The following is a 16,584-nucleotide window of genomic DNA, read 5'->3' as shown; positions in this document are numbered from 1 at the left end:
GTGCTAAAATCAGCTCCTATTTTCCTGGCTTTAACGTCATAAAAGACCAGGAAAACCTTTACCTATTAAGAACTGATGCTACTGGACAAACTGTCTAGCAGTTCTTTAATTTCCAACAAGTTCACTCACCTTTTGGATTTCTATTCTTGAATAAAGTTGAGAAAGATGGCATTGAGGTGCCCAAACGAGTTTTTCCTTTGCAGAAGAACAGCCTGCTCTCAAAATGGTCCCAGATTAGATCCATAACTGACCAGGTAAACATCTATGAATGCACAAGCAAGGAAATTCTTCAGCTTGTAATAAGCCAGCTCTGTTGGATGACTGAGGCACACGAGCTTCCTCATTTCACCTTCCTTCTGTCGCAGCTGCATCTTCTGGCAGACAAAGACTTTAACTACGTTCTTCCTGCTATATTTGCAGATGAAGCCTTGGAAAAGTTTTTCGGCCAAGCCAGGCAAAGAAGCGGTGGAAACTTCTACATTGACCTAGTTGACATTGTGGCTGCAGCTAAAATTGTAAATTTGCAAACACTCATTAAGCATGACATTATGCCCGAATCTAGTTCTCATGTGATTGATTGCGACAAAAACTGTACAACTTCCATAAATCCAGATGAGCGAAGTGAACTCATTGACGAGATTACTCCTCAAGACACTCAGGATCTCTTGGGGTCTGACGATGCCCTTAAGCATAAAGTAGTTCATTTGGCCGGACACCTTGTTCATAAATATGGCGATAGCACTAGTATGGAGGAGATCATTGATGATGAAGATGGTAACGAGGTGTCATCTGAGTTTCCAGATAATTTGAGTGGAGGTGGATTGAGTGTGCCGTCTATGTCAACCGTCGTTTTTGTACATAATGCCTATAATTTGTATGACAAGACTAAAATGTGTTGCCGATTTCATTTTGCTGAGCTGTTATCCTCTGTAGATGCATCTTTAGCTTGTAGTAATGCTGCATGTACTACTTTAGCTAACATTCTATTGAAAGCTCATGCCCTCAATGTAAGTGACAAAGAAAAAGCTTTGGGCAAGAAAAGCTCTCCAACTCGTGATAGACATCGACATAGTTGTAATAGGCATAGTGTTATGACATGCATATAATGTTTATGTAATACGATATATGACAATAAATATCAAAGTTTGACAGCTCTACACACTTGCATCTTATTACAATCAGCCAACTCTCACCGTTTATGAGTTAGACACAAAAACGGGCAAAAAATACCAAAATTCAGTAATTGGATCTTGAAATATGACCTTTTGACCTTGAAGATGACCTCAGATGGTGTTGAAAATGACACTATTGAACTCGCCGTCCTCAAAAACCCCGATATGGATCCCGAGATCGTGTCTCTATCCCTTCTAGAAGTCATTTTAGCCCCGGACTCAAGTTAATCCTTCAGACTCAAGTTACAAACCCTGAGATCGTGACGTTCCAGTCCTTCTCTATAGGAGTCTATGGTACTAACCAAACCCACACTCTGCGCGACGTTTCGAAAGTGAGGGTTCGTTAGGACGTCAATATATCCAGTGTTCACAATGTGATTTATCGAATTACTTTATATACAATGTTTCCTGTTGCATTTTTTATGTCAAATTCACATTTTGAGGTGGTTAGCAGGTACAGAAGAGTTTTACATTGCAGATGCTGTTTTCTGGGAGTGGCATTACCCCTCTCAGCTGTGACGGTCTGTCGACAGACGTAATGACGTCAACGGATGACCGATGATGTCATTACGCCTCAGCGGTGACGTCATACGTCGCCATGCAAACGAATGTAAAAACAAGTGAAATCCTTCAATACAGCGCGTGTAGTGAATCAAATGAGTACACCAATGTTAAAATATGGAATTTATGCTTTTTCAGTTTGTAATGTACTGAAATGGGAGATGCTTAGCAGGCAGACACGATGCGGAGGAACAGTCGAGCCGGGCTGTGTTGCACAAGTGCGAGCGCGGGCGTACTGTGCCCGCGGCTCCCCTTTATTCCGTATTCGGCACACTCACGAGCCGGGCGACTCCAGCATTACTACGACGCCTCAGGCGGCGCGCACACCTTATATCCCTTGCCGATACACTGACCACCACGACCACTCCTCCCATCATCACGCCCATCATGCATCATCACCATGCCCTTCCCCGTAGGCCCGCAGACTCCACCACAATTAGATCCTCGTGGAGGATCGTCATTAACCTGGTTATTGTGGTGGAGCCTGCGGGCATGCAGGGCGGGGCATGATGATGGGAGGAGGGGTCGTCATGGTCGTCGGGTCTGCAAGTGATATAAGGTGTGCGCGCCGCCTGAGGCGCTGTAGTAATGCTGGAGTCGCCCGGCTCGTGAGTGTGCCGAATACGTAATAAAAGGACGGTGGTGGGCAACATACGCCCGCACTCGCACTTGTGCAACACAGCTCGGCTCGACTGTTCCCTCACTCGTGTCTGCCTGCTAAGCATCTTCTACACGACACAATAGTTGGCGAACGAGGATCGTCGGATCGGAGCGTGCAGGGCGAATACCCCGTGCGGTTCCAACCTACGGAGCCAAGGGTCTCGCCAGCACGAGCATGGCAGAGGGTCGGTGCACGGCGCACGTACGCGTGCCCGCCTTCGTCGGAATCGATTTCGGCCACGTCGAGTGGGCAACGGCCGCGCTCACTGTTCGTTTTATTGAGGCACGCACGGTCACGCGCACGGTCTGCGGCGCGGGTCGTGGGCGAGCATTGCAATGCAATCACTCGGACGGCGGTCTGAGCGCTCGAGGTCGTCTACGGCCCGTGTTAGACCTGCTTACAACTGATCCGGAGATGACAAGATCAGTGGCAGGGGAAGTTGAGGTGACCGGGGCACTGATGCTGCCCATGTTGAACCTGGTTTCAGTTGGTCCTACGGTGACAGGACCGATGCCAGTGAAGGTTGAAGTGATCGAGGCACGGATCGGGTGTCGAATCGAGTCCAATTGTGCTGCCCGCGCATCGCACTCGGCTGTGCCGTGCAAATTCACGACAGACGAGCGTCCAGCACGGCTCAGAGATCGTTTTATTTCTGGTCTGCGAAACGCAAAGATGGTAGCAGCCATCCTGCGATTGACCGACATCACATTCGACTCGGCGGTCGTGACTGCTTCGTCTGTCGAGCAGACACTCACGGATGTCCGCGCCATTGCTGGCCAGGACGTAATGAGTAGCTCCAGCTGGGGCATGGCGGCTAATCCCGAGGTCCACGCGGTGACCGCGCAAGTGCCGCGGGTCGCGCAGCCCGGAGTCCGAGCGATGGCTCAAGTGCCGCAGGTCGCACGCGCGCCTGGTGGTGCGGGACGAGGGGCACCGCAGTACGGTCGCACCGGGAGCGAAGGGGCACCGCAGCACGGTCGCGCCGGGAGCGAAGGGGCACCGCAACACGGTCGCGCCGGGAGCGAAGGGGCACCGCAGCAGGACCCCAGTGACCTGGAGATCGGCCTGCAACCGGGGCCTGACGATGCCGGCGAGCCGGAGCGGGAGATGCAACCACGGTGGAGTCTGTTTTCCGTTGGTTCGGAGATGACGACGCCTTTCACGGTTGAGGTCGAAGTGAATGGCCAACCGACTGTGTTTTGCGTGGATACCGGGGCGGCAGTGTCGGTCATGGATGAGCGGGCGGCTCGTGGTCTTCGCGGTATTCGCCTGGTCAAGACGGCCTTGTCGTTATACACGTACACCGGTGAGGCGGTTGCACCGCTTGTGCCTCGCGATGAGTTCCCGCGCTTCGGCAGGGTTCGTGAGGCAATGCGCGTCGATGTTGTTCAGGCAGCTTCAACAGGTGGCGGTGAGCCCGTGGCGTTAAAGGGAGTCGCGAGTCACAACATCGAGTCGACAACCAAGAAGCGGACTCGTGATGTGGGTTGTGGGTTGTTGTTCATGGCATATGTGTTTTTCCTTGCTCTAGTGATGCAGTTTAACGTTGTTGAAATAAATGCCAGCAGTTCTCGTGTGAAAGTGGATTTGGCGGAGATCAGTCAATGGGAGTTGTATTATGATCAATGTGATGTGGGGGCTTCAGGAGCGGTGGTGGCGAATAAAAAGGTTGGGTTGGCCTTCCATTGTCCCGGGCCGCAGGTAGTTGCTTTGTCATGTGCTGGGATTTTATCAGAAAAGCGCGCTGTACGGAAAAATGAGTTTGCAATGCTTCGAATAATGTTTGTAGTGATTTATAACGAACCTATGATTGGAGGGTGGTTTAAATGGGGTTGCCACCGTCTAACTGCTGTGTGGGTCTCGGGGATCGACTCGGAGCCAGGACTGGTGCGCTGGTCAGGGTTACCCCCACCTCTGGTTGTGGGCACCGAGCGCTGTGTTCGCTCAAGGCCGTTTGGACGGGCGTTGGCGTCTCAACTGATTGTGATGCGTGAGTTGTTTTGGAGCAGTGGGTGCGTTCAGCCAGCGGCGCTGTTCAGTGCCCCCGGCCAAGGTCGATCAAGGCTGGCGCCACGGCTTCCAGACAGCGGGCTTCCGGCCTCGGAATGTTTATCTATGTCGGGTCTGCCTGGGGGGAGTGGGCCGGAGGCGTTTGATGGGGCCGGGGGAGGTTGGCTCGAAAGGTCGTCACGACCTCGGCGAGGGCCATGTCAGCATGGGCCGCCTGGGGGCGTTTTTGCTGCGTAGTGCTGCTGTGCTTCTCATTTGCTGCTTCATATCGGTAACACGGCCAGAGTTTGGGGGGGGGGGGCTGTGTGCACCTGGCAGGGGCAGCTCCATTAGCTCGCTTTCACGCATTATATGATGTGATGTGCTGTTATACTTCGCTAATTTCATTTTTTTTTGGGGCCTTGTCTACTATTATGCCGTAGTCTTTCGTTCCGTTTATGCTTATTATGATGGTGATCATTTAATTATCATACTTTTAGGAGGGAGGAGTGTGGTGTAGCCTGCGGGCATGCAGGGCGGGGCATGATGATGGGAGGAGGGGTCGTCATGGTCGTCGGGTCTGCAAGTGATATAAGGTGTGCGCGCCGCCTGAGGCGCTGTAGTAATGCTGGAGTCGCCCGGCTCGTGAGTGTGTCGAATACGTAATAAAAGGACGGTGGTGGGCAACGTACGCCCGCGCTCGCACTTGTGCAACACAGCTCGGCTCGACTGTTCCCTCACTCGTGTCTGCCTGCTAAGCATCTTCTACACGACACAATAGTTATGAGCTCGATAACCTGGTTATAACCTCATTCATATGAGGATCGTCATATTAGATCGGAGGTACACAAGCGAATTCGAGCAGACGGGAAACAACGCTTCACTGCTTGTTTGAAGAGAAGCTAGTTTTTGCGCGGTTTGCGGCTGCGTAGGCGATGTAGTTCGCATATGTATTCCGCAAGAGGTCAGGAGTTTTTGTTTTCGACGAAAACAGTCCAATTTTTTTTTGACATATTGCCCAACGTAAGCGTTGTATTTTTCAGACACAACTACGTAGTTTATAGATTATCGTGAGAGTAAGAAGAAGAAGAATCACGGCTTCGTGTTTGGTTCGTGGAAGCTTGAGGTGGGTTTGACGATACGTGGGCCTTTTGCTTTGTTGAAACCTTGGTTGGAAATCAGTGTGAAAACTTTCAAGACCCTTTTTTTTTTTTTCTTATTATTTATTATTATTGGAATTAAAATTTTCCGCCCATTTAAAAGAATGCCTGTAATTACGAATGTGTCGAGCGTGTGCTCGTGAGCCTGGGAGGTCGGTGGTTCAAACACGGCCCGAGTCAAACCGAACACTTTACAGATGGGACGTCACTGTTTGCTTGCTTGACTCTCAGCATCAGAAGGGATAGAGCACGGACAAACAACGACCATAGGTTGGAAATAATAGCGCGGATTTTGATGGGCCTCCCGCGTCCAAGTTCCTTGTGTTAAATAGACGGAAGAGCCAGAACCAGGTAAAAATGGTTTCGTTCAACAACCACGAGTCAAGGCACTACACAGTTAGTTTATCACTACAGGCTACTTGGGGGGGGGGAGTGGGGGGGATGTATCTCGAACATTTGTAGCCCTGCTTTAGTTTAATTGTGATAACAGTGAAATTTTACAGCCAATGGTTCCATTGGAGGAGTTGGGGACCAAGGCGAAAATCTTTAAAATCACAATTTGTTTTGGTCTTGTCACATCACATCAGTCAGGTTCATTAACAGCCATTACTGATTGTATTAACATGTTGCTGTGATGGCAGTTAATATTTCAATGGAGGCTCACAGCCTTGTGCTGTCCATGATGCAGTTGCAACTTTGCAACCATCAATCACGACGAGCTCTGCTCCAGCCAATGGGGGCTCGAGGTGAAGATTATGAGCCAACCAATGGGCGTTCGGATTAACTGTGACGTCATTGCGGTTGAACCAATCAGTGTCTACCTTATAGGGACTTGCCTATATAAGCACGCACCTTCAATTGTTGCGATCTCACTCTGAAGAGTGTAGCACGAAAAGCTTCGCTCACTATTATGTCGTGTTTGTTTGTTTTTGTTTGTTTGCTTGTTTCCATATTTAAATTTACTAGTGCGTGGCCATACATGCAAAAAAACAACAACAAAAAAACTTTCAAACCGCATGCCAGAAACAACAACCACACAGGCTGTTCCTTCACTCTTGTTAACGACTACTGGATTGGGGCATTGTGTTTATCGATAAATGTTCATAAGAAACGAAGAAGAAGAATTGTGACGTCATAGCACCGTGCCCTGTCATTGGTTTGGTAAATAAATGGCCATAACTTGGGAAACACCTGAAACTGATGAAGAAGAGCGATATCAAACCTTGAAAAGGCATATACTCAGGTCCCCAGCGTCAATTGTGATATCATATCCAAAAAAAAAGGAAGCATTGTGATGTCATTTGTGATGTGATAGTACCGTGTCCTGTCATTGGTTGGCAAATAAATGGCCGTAACTTGGGAACCGCTCGTCCGATTAATATCAAACCTTGAAAAGGCACATCCACAGGGCCCCCGGCAATATAGCTGGCAAGTTTCAATTAGATCGGACCAGTGGTTGTCGAGAAACAGCGGACACAGACAGACACACAGAGATTGCTGGAATTATAGACTAGTCACTCGTACGTGCCCGTAAAAAAAAAAAAATTCAAATAAATATTCAAACCGCGAGCAGCAAACAACAACCACACAGGCCGTTTCTTCACTCTCGCGTGCCCGCACGTGCGTCGCCCGGAAGTTGGCATATTCTCAGTTACGATTATTAGCAATTTAGTTGTAATACCCAATTATTCAATTAGCGCCAAAGTATTTTACCTTTTCGCAATGTCGTGGCAAGGAAAAACAAAAAGAGAAGAGAGAGAAAAAAAATTTACTTCCTGGTTCGGAGCATACCAGCACTCTGATGTTACCGAAATTTATGCACCGTCTAATATGAAAACGATCATAACTTGGGGCATTGTGTTTATCTATAAATGCGCATAAGAAATCGAGAAATTATTAGAATACACGAAGTCATCACTCTCCGGAAGTCCGTACGTTGTAATCTGTAATGGCGAACGCGGCTGAGCTTCCCTTCCCCATCGGCCACGCCCACGCAACAACGTGTCTTGTCATTGGTTTGGTAAATAAATATCCATAATTTAGGAAGCACTTGTCCGATTAATATCAAACCTTGAAAAGGCACATCCTCAGGTCCCCAGCAACATACCTGGCAAGTTTCAATGAGATCGGACCAGTGGTTGTCGAGAAACAGCGGACACACACACACGCACACACACACACACACACACACACACACACACACACACACACACACACACACACACACACACACACACACACACACACACACACACACACACACACATTGCTGGAATTATAGATAGATAACAGTTGAAACCTGAACTTATGAGGGATCACAACTCTTACTCTCCACATGCTAAAACCCTCGTCCATGGCCAACTCGTTTCTTCCAACAAAATATGACTTGATTTTAGATTCCTCTGGCATATGTTTTGGCTAACCATGAACTACATGGTCATGTACTCTCAACAAACCAGGTCCCATTTAGTTGCCCTGCCAATATCATTTGCTGTGATCGGCAGCTCATCTGTAAGTAAGAAGTGGAACACATGCTCTGTCTTTCTGCAGGCAACCAATGGCAGCCGAGATATTGTGTCAGCATAACTATTATCAACTGATCATCTATACTCAATATCATCGGCATATGTTGACACAATTGAAGTGCACCTTTGCATATGTGCTGCTGATAAGGTTGACACCAGGGGCTTGGTGTTAAGAATAGCTGAAAGGGGGTTATGGTCTGTCACTGTGGTAAACTTGCAACCACACAAGTATTTGTGAAATGTCTTTGTCCCAAACACCAGAGACAATGCCTCTCATTTAACCTGTGCATACCTTTGTTCAGTTGCAGTGAGAGTGCATGATGCGAATGCAATTGGCCTCTCTCTTCTCCGTGATCAAACACATGGGAAGTCACAGCTCCTACCCCATATACTGAAATATCACTTGTTAACTTAATCCCTGTTCACATCACAATTAACAAGCATAGAACTTCCCAACATGTCTTAAAACATTTTAAATACTCTCACAATTATCCATCCATTTTCCACCATTGGAACAGCGATATGTTTCTCTGACGAGCCTAAGAAGGGTGAAACCAGGTCGGTAGCTTCGCTTTGCACCTGCTTTTTGACAGATTTTGACTTTGCCTTACATGAACTGCTGGATGCCCTTTGGGATTGGCCTGCATGATGCCGTCGTGATGAGGTCATCATCATGATGTTGGTCCAAGTCAGGAGAATTTAGGAATTTTCATGAATACATTCCCCAACTGCTGAAAAACATCAATGGTGACTCCTGGTGGTGATTGGTGGATGTAACACAATGTGTCCATGTGGCACTTGTTGGTGCCAAATACAATCTGGTCACAGTCAGGAGGGCATCAAGTGCTGGTATGTATATATACATATACTGTATATATATAAAAATTTTATCTTTTTTTTTTTTACCAGGATCTAAACCTCATTGTTGAGCCGCCGTACAAACCTCTCACACAACTGTTAGACAAAACAAACACAGCCAGTGAGCTTGGGGAAAGTGCCATCACTCCCCTTCCCTGGGCTCTCTGGGTTATCGGTTGTCGCAAGAATGGCTCCACATTTCTCAAAGCATTCAGCGTGGGGGGGGGGGGGGGGGTTCCTAAGGAGGAATTTTCTCTTTCCCATGGATTCCAACCTTCTGGGATTGTCCGTACTTTATCCTTTTAAATGCTGAATGTCAAGCAAGGAAACAGCACGTATCATTTTTCAAGTTTTTGGTATGAATGTTAATCGAAAGTACAGTGGAGATTATAACATGAGAAATTGATCATATTTTGTGTGTTTTTCTTTGGCTCTCTAGTGTTTTAACCCACAAAGACTGCTGATTCGAACATAATGGTAAGTTGATTGCTTTATGCTGTGCAAAGCGAACAATCTGGTGTCGGTCTTTGTTGAACTTGATGTACAATCTATAATCGTATGTGTGTTCTCCATAACTCCAAAACCATGAAACTTGGCGGCCCAAAACTTTTTCATGCATACTGAGGGAGTTCCAGGGGCATGCCTGAATAAAAACAGGGTATTTGGGGAAATTTAAATACTCCGATCATTGACAGCTTACCTTCATGAAAAGCTTATCCTTGGTCAACCCAACTTCACCTCGCAGGAGTCTCAGCTGCCATTTCGGCCTATTCAGAATGCTTTGCCTTGGAAACACTATCTACTCTCACAAACTAAAGAATATAATCAATCATAATATGATTTCAGGCTAAGTGTATGAGCATATTTATTTATGGAAGCCTTGCTTCCACCTTCTCCACATTTATATAAGTACATCTGAAATTGCCAAAGCATTAAACTTAACCTTTCCTTTTGTTTCGAAAATTATATTTTGTGAAGAAAAGATGAAGGAATATGTCTGAAGTGTAACTTCATTGAGTGCAACGAAAAGAATTTTGAAGCAGGCAAAAGTGGGTGTGGCAACTGCTGCTCTGTTCCCTGAGTTTATGAGGCAACATATATTAGAGGATTCGACTGAGTAAAGTGAACTCGACTTCTCGAGATAATTGAAAAAATGTTTTCAATGGCTATAAAACAATGCATCCCAATTCCACGGCAAGATGATCAAGAGGCACACTTGCTCTTAACTGTCTAGCCTGGGTTCGATCCTCAACCCAACTATAAACTGACATCAGATGGATGTTAAACTGGGCGTCACATCTGCCGGAATTAGTTCGTGGACATTAAAGATCCCTTCGCGGTGTCTTTCGTGAAGAGTCTGGAAGCTATCCCTGGCATACTGGCTAAATTCCTGCTCTAACCTACAGGGACACTGCATCAGCAGCACTGCGACACCCTCAGTCAATGATGCTGCTCACAGCCTTGTGATGCACAGGAAAGAAGACAACCAGACCCCTGTGTATAGTATTTTATTGTAATAATATTTTAATTCACTTACTATTTGAAAAATTTCCACACAATTGCGAAAATTTAAAAATGAGCGAATTTGATCCTGATATCGATATTGTTCTTCAGAGAGTGCGTTATGATTGCTTGACAACAAAAGAGATTTCAAATGTCTTTTTCATGTGGTAAACTATATGTTTGCTGCTCTGGAGTTGAAACACCAAACAATTGACATGTTCTTTAGTATATGCTGTTGTGTAATATCGTGAAAATTTTGGGTTAATTTTTGCCAACCTAATTTTTTAGTGACTATGGACCATAAATTTATCAAAAATTCTGGTTGGCATTTTTTTGGCCGCCATCTTGGATTATTGGCGGCCATCTTGAAATTCGCTTGGGTAAAAACACATTTCCGACCATATCTTTACCTCTGATGGAGGTATTTACATGATATTAGTATCTAAATGTATGTTTTAGAGGGCTAGCAATCATTTGTGATACTTTATAAAGGTCTAAATATAAAACTTGACAAGGAAATTGTCAATGATGCCATTTTTTAGCTTATAGCGGCAGCCAAAATAATGAAATTTTTATTATGTTCTTTTTGATATTTCATAGCTGTTATCATGACCAAATTTGACTATTTTCCCATAAATACCTATTATCACACCTTTAATATTTATTAAATATTTGTTTCTGCTTTTTTCAGAATATAGCTATACTACAACAGCCTGAAGAAATATGGGAGAGCCACCGACAAAAAGACCACGCACCAATACAAACTACAAACTGTGTATTAAATGTCAAAAACATAGCAGTGATTTGTTGAGACAACACCCAAAATATTCATCATATGAAAAATTTCTGCATTCTGTCTGTCGTAGGGCTGATTTAGGTGAACTGGAATTCCTTGGAATTCATAACCGTCTGGGTGATATAACTGCAGAACAGCTAAAGGACCAACATGCGAAGTGGCATGCTCCATGCTATGCAGAAACTACTAACGTCACAGACATTGGAAGATCTAGCAGGCGGTATGAAACAGCCCTCGCTACACAGGACTCTACCCAGCTAAAGCGAAAGAGAGGTCGCCCTATATCTTGTAGCTCTACACAATCTTCTTCTGCACCAGTACAATGCACACGTTCCCAAATAAGGAAGTTCAATAAAGCTGAGTGCTTCTTTTGTCAGGGTAAAAATACAGATATTCTTCACAGATGTCAAAGTCAAAATGTTGGTGAAAAAATGGCAGTGATTGTGCAAAAATGCAACAATGATGAGTGGAAGGTGAACTACAGTGAACTGATAAATTCAAAGGACCCACTTTCTAGAGATTTGATGTATCATAATACCTGCCTGGCAAATCAGTGGAAAAAAATACAACCCGGTCAAGCAACCAGTTGCAGAAAAAGACCAAAAGGATTCAGATGATTCTGTAAATTTCTTGGCTGCAGAAATTGAGTTTTACAGTTGCCTTGCAGATAAACTCAGCTCTGGTGAATATATTGGCATTGATAAAGTACAACAAGATTATGACAATATGATGATGATGCTGTATGGTTCACACAGAACTACCACTCATGCTGCACTGAAGGAAATTATTGAAAAGAATATCGATGATGTGGAATTCACACGCCCATGTGACCGCACTAAACCATCACTAATTCACTCAAGTAAGGCCCGTGAGGCTGCTTTTTTTTTTTTTTTTTTTTTTTTGTATACCTTGGTCGAGGCTCGTATGAGAGCTAACACACAACTCACAGCAAGGAGGCATGAGACAAGAGGGGCGAGAGTGGAAGGGACAAAACAGTGGGGAACAGACACATTAGGTGAACTGTGGAAGGGAGAGGGATGGGGATGGGACGGGGAACATGGCGAAGAGAAGATGGACATTTCAGGGACTTTCAGGAAGGAAAGCAGGAGAAATGAAGGAAGTGGGCTTGGGTGGATTATCGGGGGTAGAAAAGATCGAGGATTTGGATGGGGGAAGATAAGAGGTGGTGGTGAACAGCTGTTTTGAAAGCCTGGAGGGAAGAATGGGAAAGAATAGAGTGAGGAAGTTTATTCCAAAGGCGGGAAAAAAGAGGAATGAAAGAGTGAAGATGAGCAGTGATTCGTGAATTTGGTAGTTTTACCAGAAGGGGGTTGTTGGCGGACCTTGAGCGCCCTGTGGAAATGTGGTGGGGACAAATCGCAGAGAGAGCAGGGGGGCAAGGCTGGAGAGGAGTCGGTAGAAGACAGAAAGACCACTGACCAACCTGCGGTGATTGAGTGAGAGGCCCAAAGACTCAGCTTCATTGCAGGAGATGCCGATGATCTTAAATGCCCTGGTTTCGACAGCGTGAAGCCAAGAAAGGTGGGAGGCAGGAGCACCAGCCCAGAGGGGAGAGCAGTACTCCATCAGGCTACGGACAAAAGCTTTGTAAGTGGTCAGGAGCTCAAGAGGGCCGAGGAAGGACTTAGCACGACGGAGGATTCCCAGTCGGCGACTGGCTTTCCTTTCCCAGGAAAGGTCATGGCAGATAGTGAGACCTAGAAGCTTGAAAGAAAAGACTTCTTCCAGAGGATTGTTGAGAAAGTGGATGGGGGGGTTTTGTAAACGGTCCTTTCGAAGAGACATAGTGAGAGTGTGAGATTTGTCTGGATTGAAAGACATGTTCCACGTGTTGGACCAGTTTGTGATTTTATCCAGATCTGCAGTGAGCGAAGAAGCTGCTGCTTGCCGGTCTGAGGGATGACAGATGGTACGGCAGAGGGTGGAGTCGTCGGCAAAGAGAAATAGAGGATTTTCCAGAGAGTCTGAGAGATCATTGATGAAAACCAGAAAAAGAACAGGGCCCAGAACGCTACCTTGAGGAACTCCAGCCTGCACAGGAAGAGGGGATGAAAGAACTCCATTTAGGGCCACACGTTGACTGCGACAGGAGAGGAAGTCTGCGAGCCATGAGTGGAGATGGCCTTGAATACCATGGGAAGAGAGTTTGGTGAGTAGGGCAGGGTGCCAGACTGTGTCAAAAGCACGTGATATGTCCAGGGATACGGCTCGGATTTCCTGTCTGGCATTGAGGACCTCCATCCATTGCTGGCAGAGCAGAAGCAGCATATCCAGGGTAGAGTGTCCTGGTCTGAAACCAAATTGATGATTGGAAATCAAGCCATTGGAGAAGAGGAAGGATTTCATGTCTGAAGCGATGATGGATTCCATCACCTTGCTGATGATTGGGAGAAGGCTGATTGGTCTGTAGTTACAGGGATCTGTTTTTGCACCTTTTTTATGCAGGGCAGTGATGTTAACAGATTTCCAAGCAGATGGCAGATGACCTTGGGCAAATGAGAGGGTGAATAGAACAGAGAGAGGGTGAGCAAGAGCAGAAGAGCAGGCTTTGAGGACACGTGGGCTGATGCCATCTGGACCGGTTGCTGAATCTGACTCGAGGTTTGAAAGCAAGCTCTCCACCTTGTCAGGAGAAAAGGATACAGAGTCCAGGGACAGTTGGGTGCGACTGGGTAAAGTGGGTAGAGATAGTGATGGGTTTAGGACACAATATTTAGCTGCAAACACCGAGTTTAGACATTCAGCTTTATCACGTGTGGAATCAGCAGTGCGGCCATTTGAGGTAAGGGAGGGGATGTAGGGGGAACATACACCAGAAACAGATTTGATTCAACGCCACCAGGATTTTGAGGAGGGAGAGAGGTTTGAGAGTTCAGACTTGAGATGAGAAAGATGTTGTTTTCTGGCTCTCCTGAGGGTAGATACACACTTGTTCTGAGCTTTGTGGAAAGAACTGAGATTGCCCTCAGTTGGGTTTGCTTTCCATGAGGCAAAGGCAAGTTGTTTCAGGACAACTGCCTCGCCACAAGCTTCAGTAAACCAAGGGCGGGAGGAAGGGTAAGACAACTGAACACGAGAGGGGATAAATCTGTGCATGAGGGAGAGCAAGTTTCTTTGAAAAAATTCCCAGGATGAGTTGATGTTTGAGAAAGTAGTGATAGGAGACCAGTCTGTAAGTTTGATGGCTGCTCGGAGACCCTGCCAGTCGGCTGGAGTGAAATGCCAGACTCGACGGCGGTGAGGTGGTTCTCTGATAACAGCCAGAGAGATGTCCACTTTGACAAGGACGTGGTCAGAAGAACCAATTGGAGCGAAGGAAGAGCAGCAGATATTGTCAGGGAATTGATAATGCTGTAGATAATGCTGCAAACAAAATTGATAGACAAGATGTACAAGCAATGTTTACTACTGCAAAAATCATACGGAGAACAATAAAACAGAATAATAGCTTGAAGTTTAAAGGTTCCTTGGTTGGTGAAACTATTGTTCCTGAAGAGTTAAGTATATTGTTGGGTTGGATAATTCAAGGACAGAGCACGGCCCAGTCAAATGTACGGTCTGAAAGTATCAGACATTCATGCAGTAACATATCACAGCAGATGATGCAAGCTTACAGATCAAACAGACAGGTTACATACAAACCCAAATCAGATTCCTCTGTGTTTCGCAGTGGCACTGAAACTCCTCTGACATTGGGCATGTCCCTGTATTGCTATCATGCCACACGGAGTAAGAAGATTATTGATGCTGTATCCCATGCTGGTGCAGGAGTGTCATACCAGCACACACTTCAGCGTGTTTCACAGATAGCTTGCGCAGTGAAGAATAACATGGAAGAACATGGTGGGACACATTCGCCGAGCTCATCTACAGTGCCAGGTGTGGCAGGAAGTACTTGTTCCAAAGCCCTGTCGTCTTGACCCAACAAAGCTTGGATGGTATCAAGAATCCACCAGTGAACTGAAACCAATTCTGTCCAAAATGCCTCCAGCCCCTGAATCAGTTACAGAATTGGTGAGGTGTGGTTGCAGCAAAAGTTTGTGTAATGCTCGTTCTTGCAAGCAAAACAATTTAGAGTGCACAGAATTGTGCAAGTGTGAAGCCAATCCAGAGAGCTGTATGAATACCCAACAGGACTGCATGTCAGATCAAGAAACTGATTCAGATGAATAACTGTTTGTGCACTTTCTTCATTTCTTCATATAAGGAAAAATTGCTAATTCAACCCTTACAACAGACTAAAAGTGATATAATTTTTAAATTGGTGACTCAACATCATGGTTAAGGTAATGTAGCTGTAGTTCAATGTGGCCAGTGTGTAATCTATATTAATATTTCGGCATGCCCCTTTCTTTGTTCCACCATCAGATTTTTGTTACTGCATGAAATGAAACAAGCTTTGACATATATAGTAATGATATTATTGTCTTCCTTAAGAGGCCCCTGAAAATTCGTTTTGATGATTATGGTAGTTAAATCTTATTATTATCTATATTAATATTTCGGCACGCCCCTTTTTTTGTTCCACCATCAGATTTTGTTACTGCATGAAATGAAACAAGCTTTGACATATATAGTAATCTGATGGTGGAAAATCTGATGGTGGAACAAAAAAGGGGCGTGCCGAAATATATTAATATAGATGATATTGTCTTCCTTAAGAGGCCCCTCAAAATTGGTTTTGATGATTATGGTAGTTAATTCTTATATTATATATTAATATTTCAGCATGCCCCTTTTTTTGTTCCACCATCAGATTTTTGTTACTGCATGAAATGAAACAAGCTTTGACATATATTGTAATGATATTATTGTCTTCCTTAAGAGGCTCCTCAAAATTCGTTTTGATGATTATGGTAGTTAAACAGTTCATGTTCTTCATTTGCAAAATGGGAGGAATTATTGCACAAAAAAGAAATTAAAATGTTTCCCATTTTTAAAGGACCGTGGCTATTAAAAATGAGTTCGTAAAACCTTTTGTAGAGTATGTTATTATCGATCACTATATGCCATAGTAAATCGCTCATGTTATTGAGCTGTCAATAAGCTATCAATCATAGACATATAATAAACTCACTTGAGTATTCATGTCTCTATTTCAATGCGTAATATCAAGCGGTACCTTCATGATGACCAAATAAAACCGGTCTCGATGTCCGTCCGTCCGTATATCTGTTCACAATCAAACCGATCGTGATGCATTTTAAGGCTTTCCGAGAGCTTTGGAGAGATTACCTACACTTCCGCATGGTGCTGTTTTTATTATTCCTACTGCACTTCATTAGAACATAGATCGTGGATGGATGCGCAGATCCCAGGAGAACAACTATAGCTGTAC

At 45.2% G+C, this 16,584-nt stretch overlaps 1 protein-coding gene across 3 annotated transcripts in view; it reads left to right on the top strand.

Moving 5' to 3' along the window:
- Positions 1 to 5,338: 5,338 nt before the first annotated feature.
- Positions 5,339 to 16,584, top strand: part of NKAP (NFKB activating protein) — a 54,111-nt gene continuing 42,865 nt past the window's right edge. The window contains exons 1-2 of one of the 3 annotated variants that reach the window (XM_085888012.1): positions 5,339 to 5,509; positions 9,366 to 9,403. In XM_085888012.1, coding sequence (XP_085744138.1) covers positions 9,401 to 9,403 — 3 coding nt within the window. In that variant the 5' untranslated portion in view covers positions 5,339 to 5,509; positions 9,366 to 9,400. Of the gene's footprint in view, positions 5,510 to 9,365; positions 9,404 to 10,332; positions 10,425 to 16,584 lie in introns of those variants that run through there. The other 2 variants (XM_085888013.1, XM_085888014.1) reach the window with 2 other exon arrangements.

Source organism: Eptatretus burgeri, chromosome 7 (assembly GCF_056783735.1).
Source record: "Eptatretus burgeri isolate ZD-2024b chromosome 7, Ebu_testis_v1, whole genome shotgun sequence".
NCBI lineage: Eukaryota > Metazoa > Chordata > Myxini > Myxiniformes > Myxinidae > Eptatretus > Eptatretus burgeri.
The sequence above is the reverse complement of the archived record's forward strand: the minus strand, read 5'-3'. Positions and strand labels throughout refer to the sequence as shown.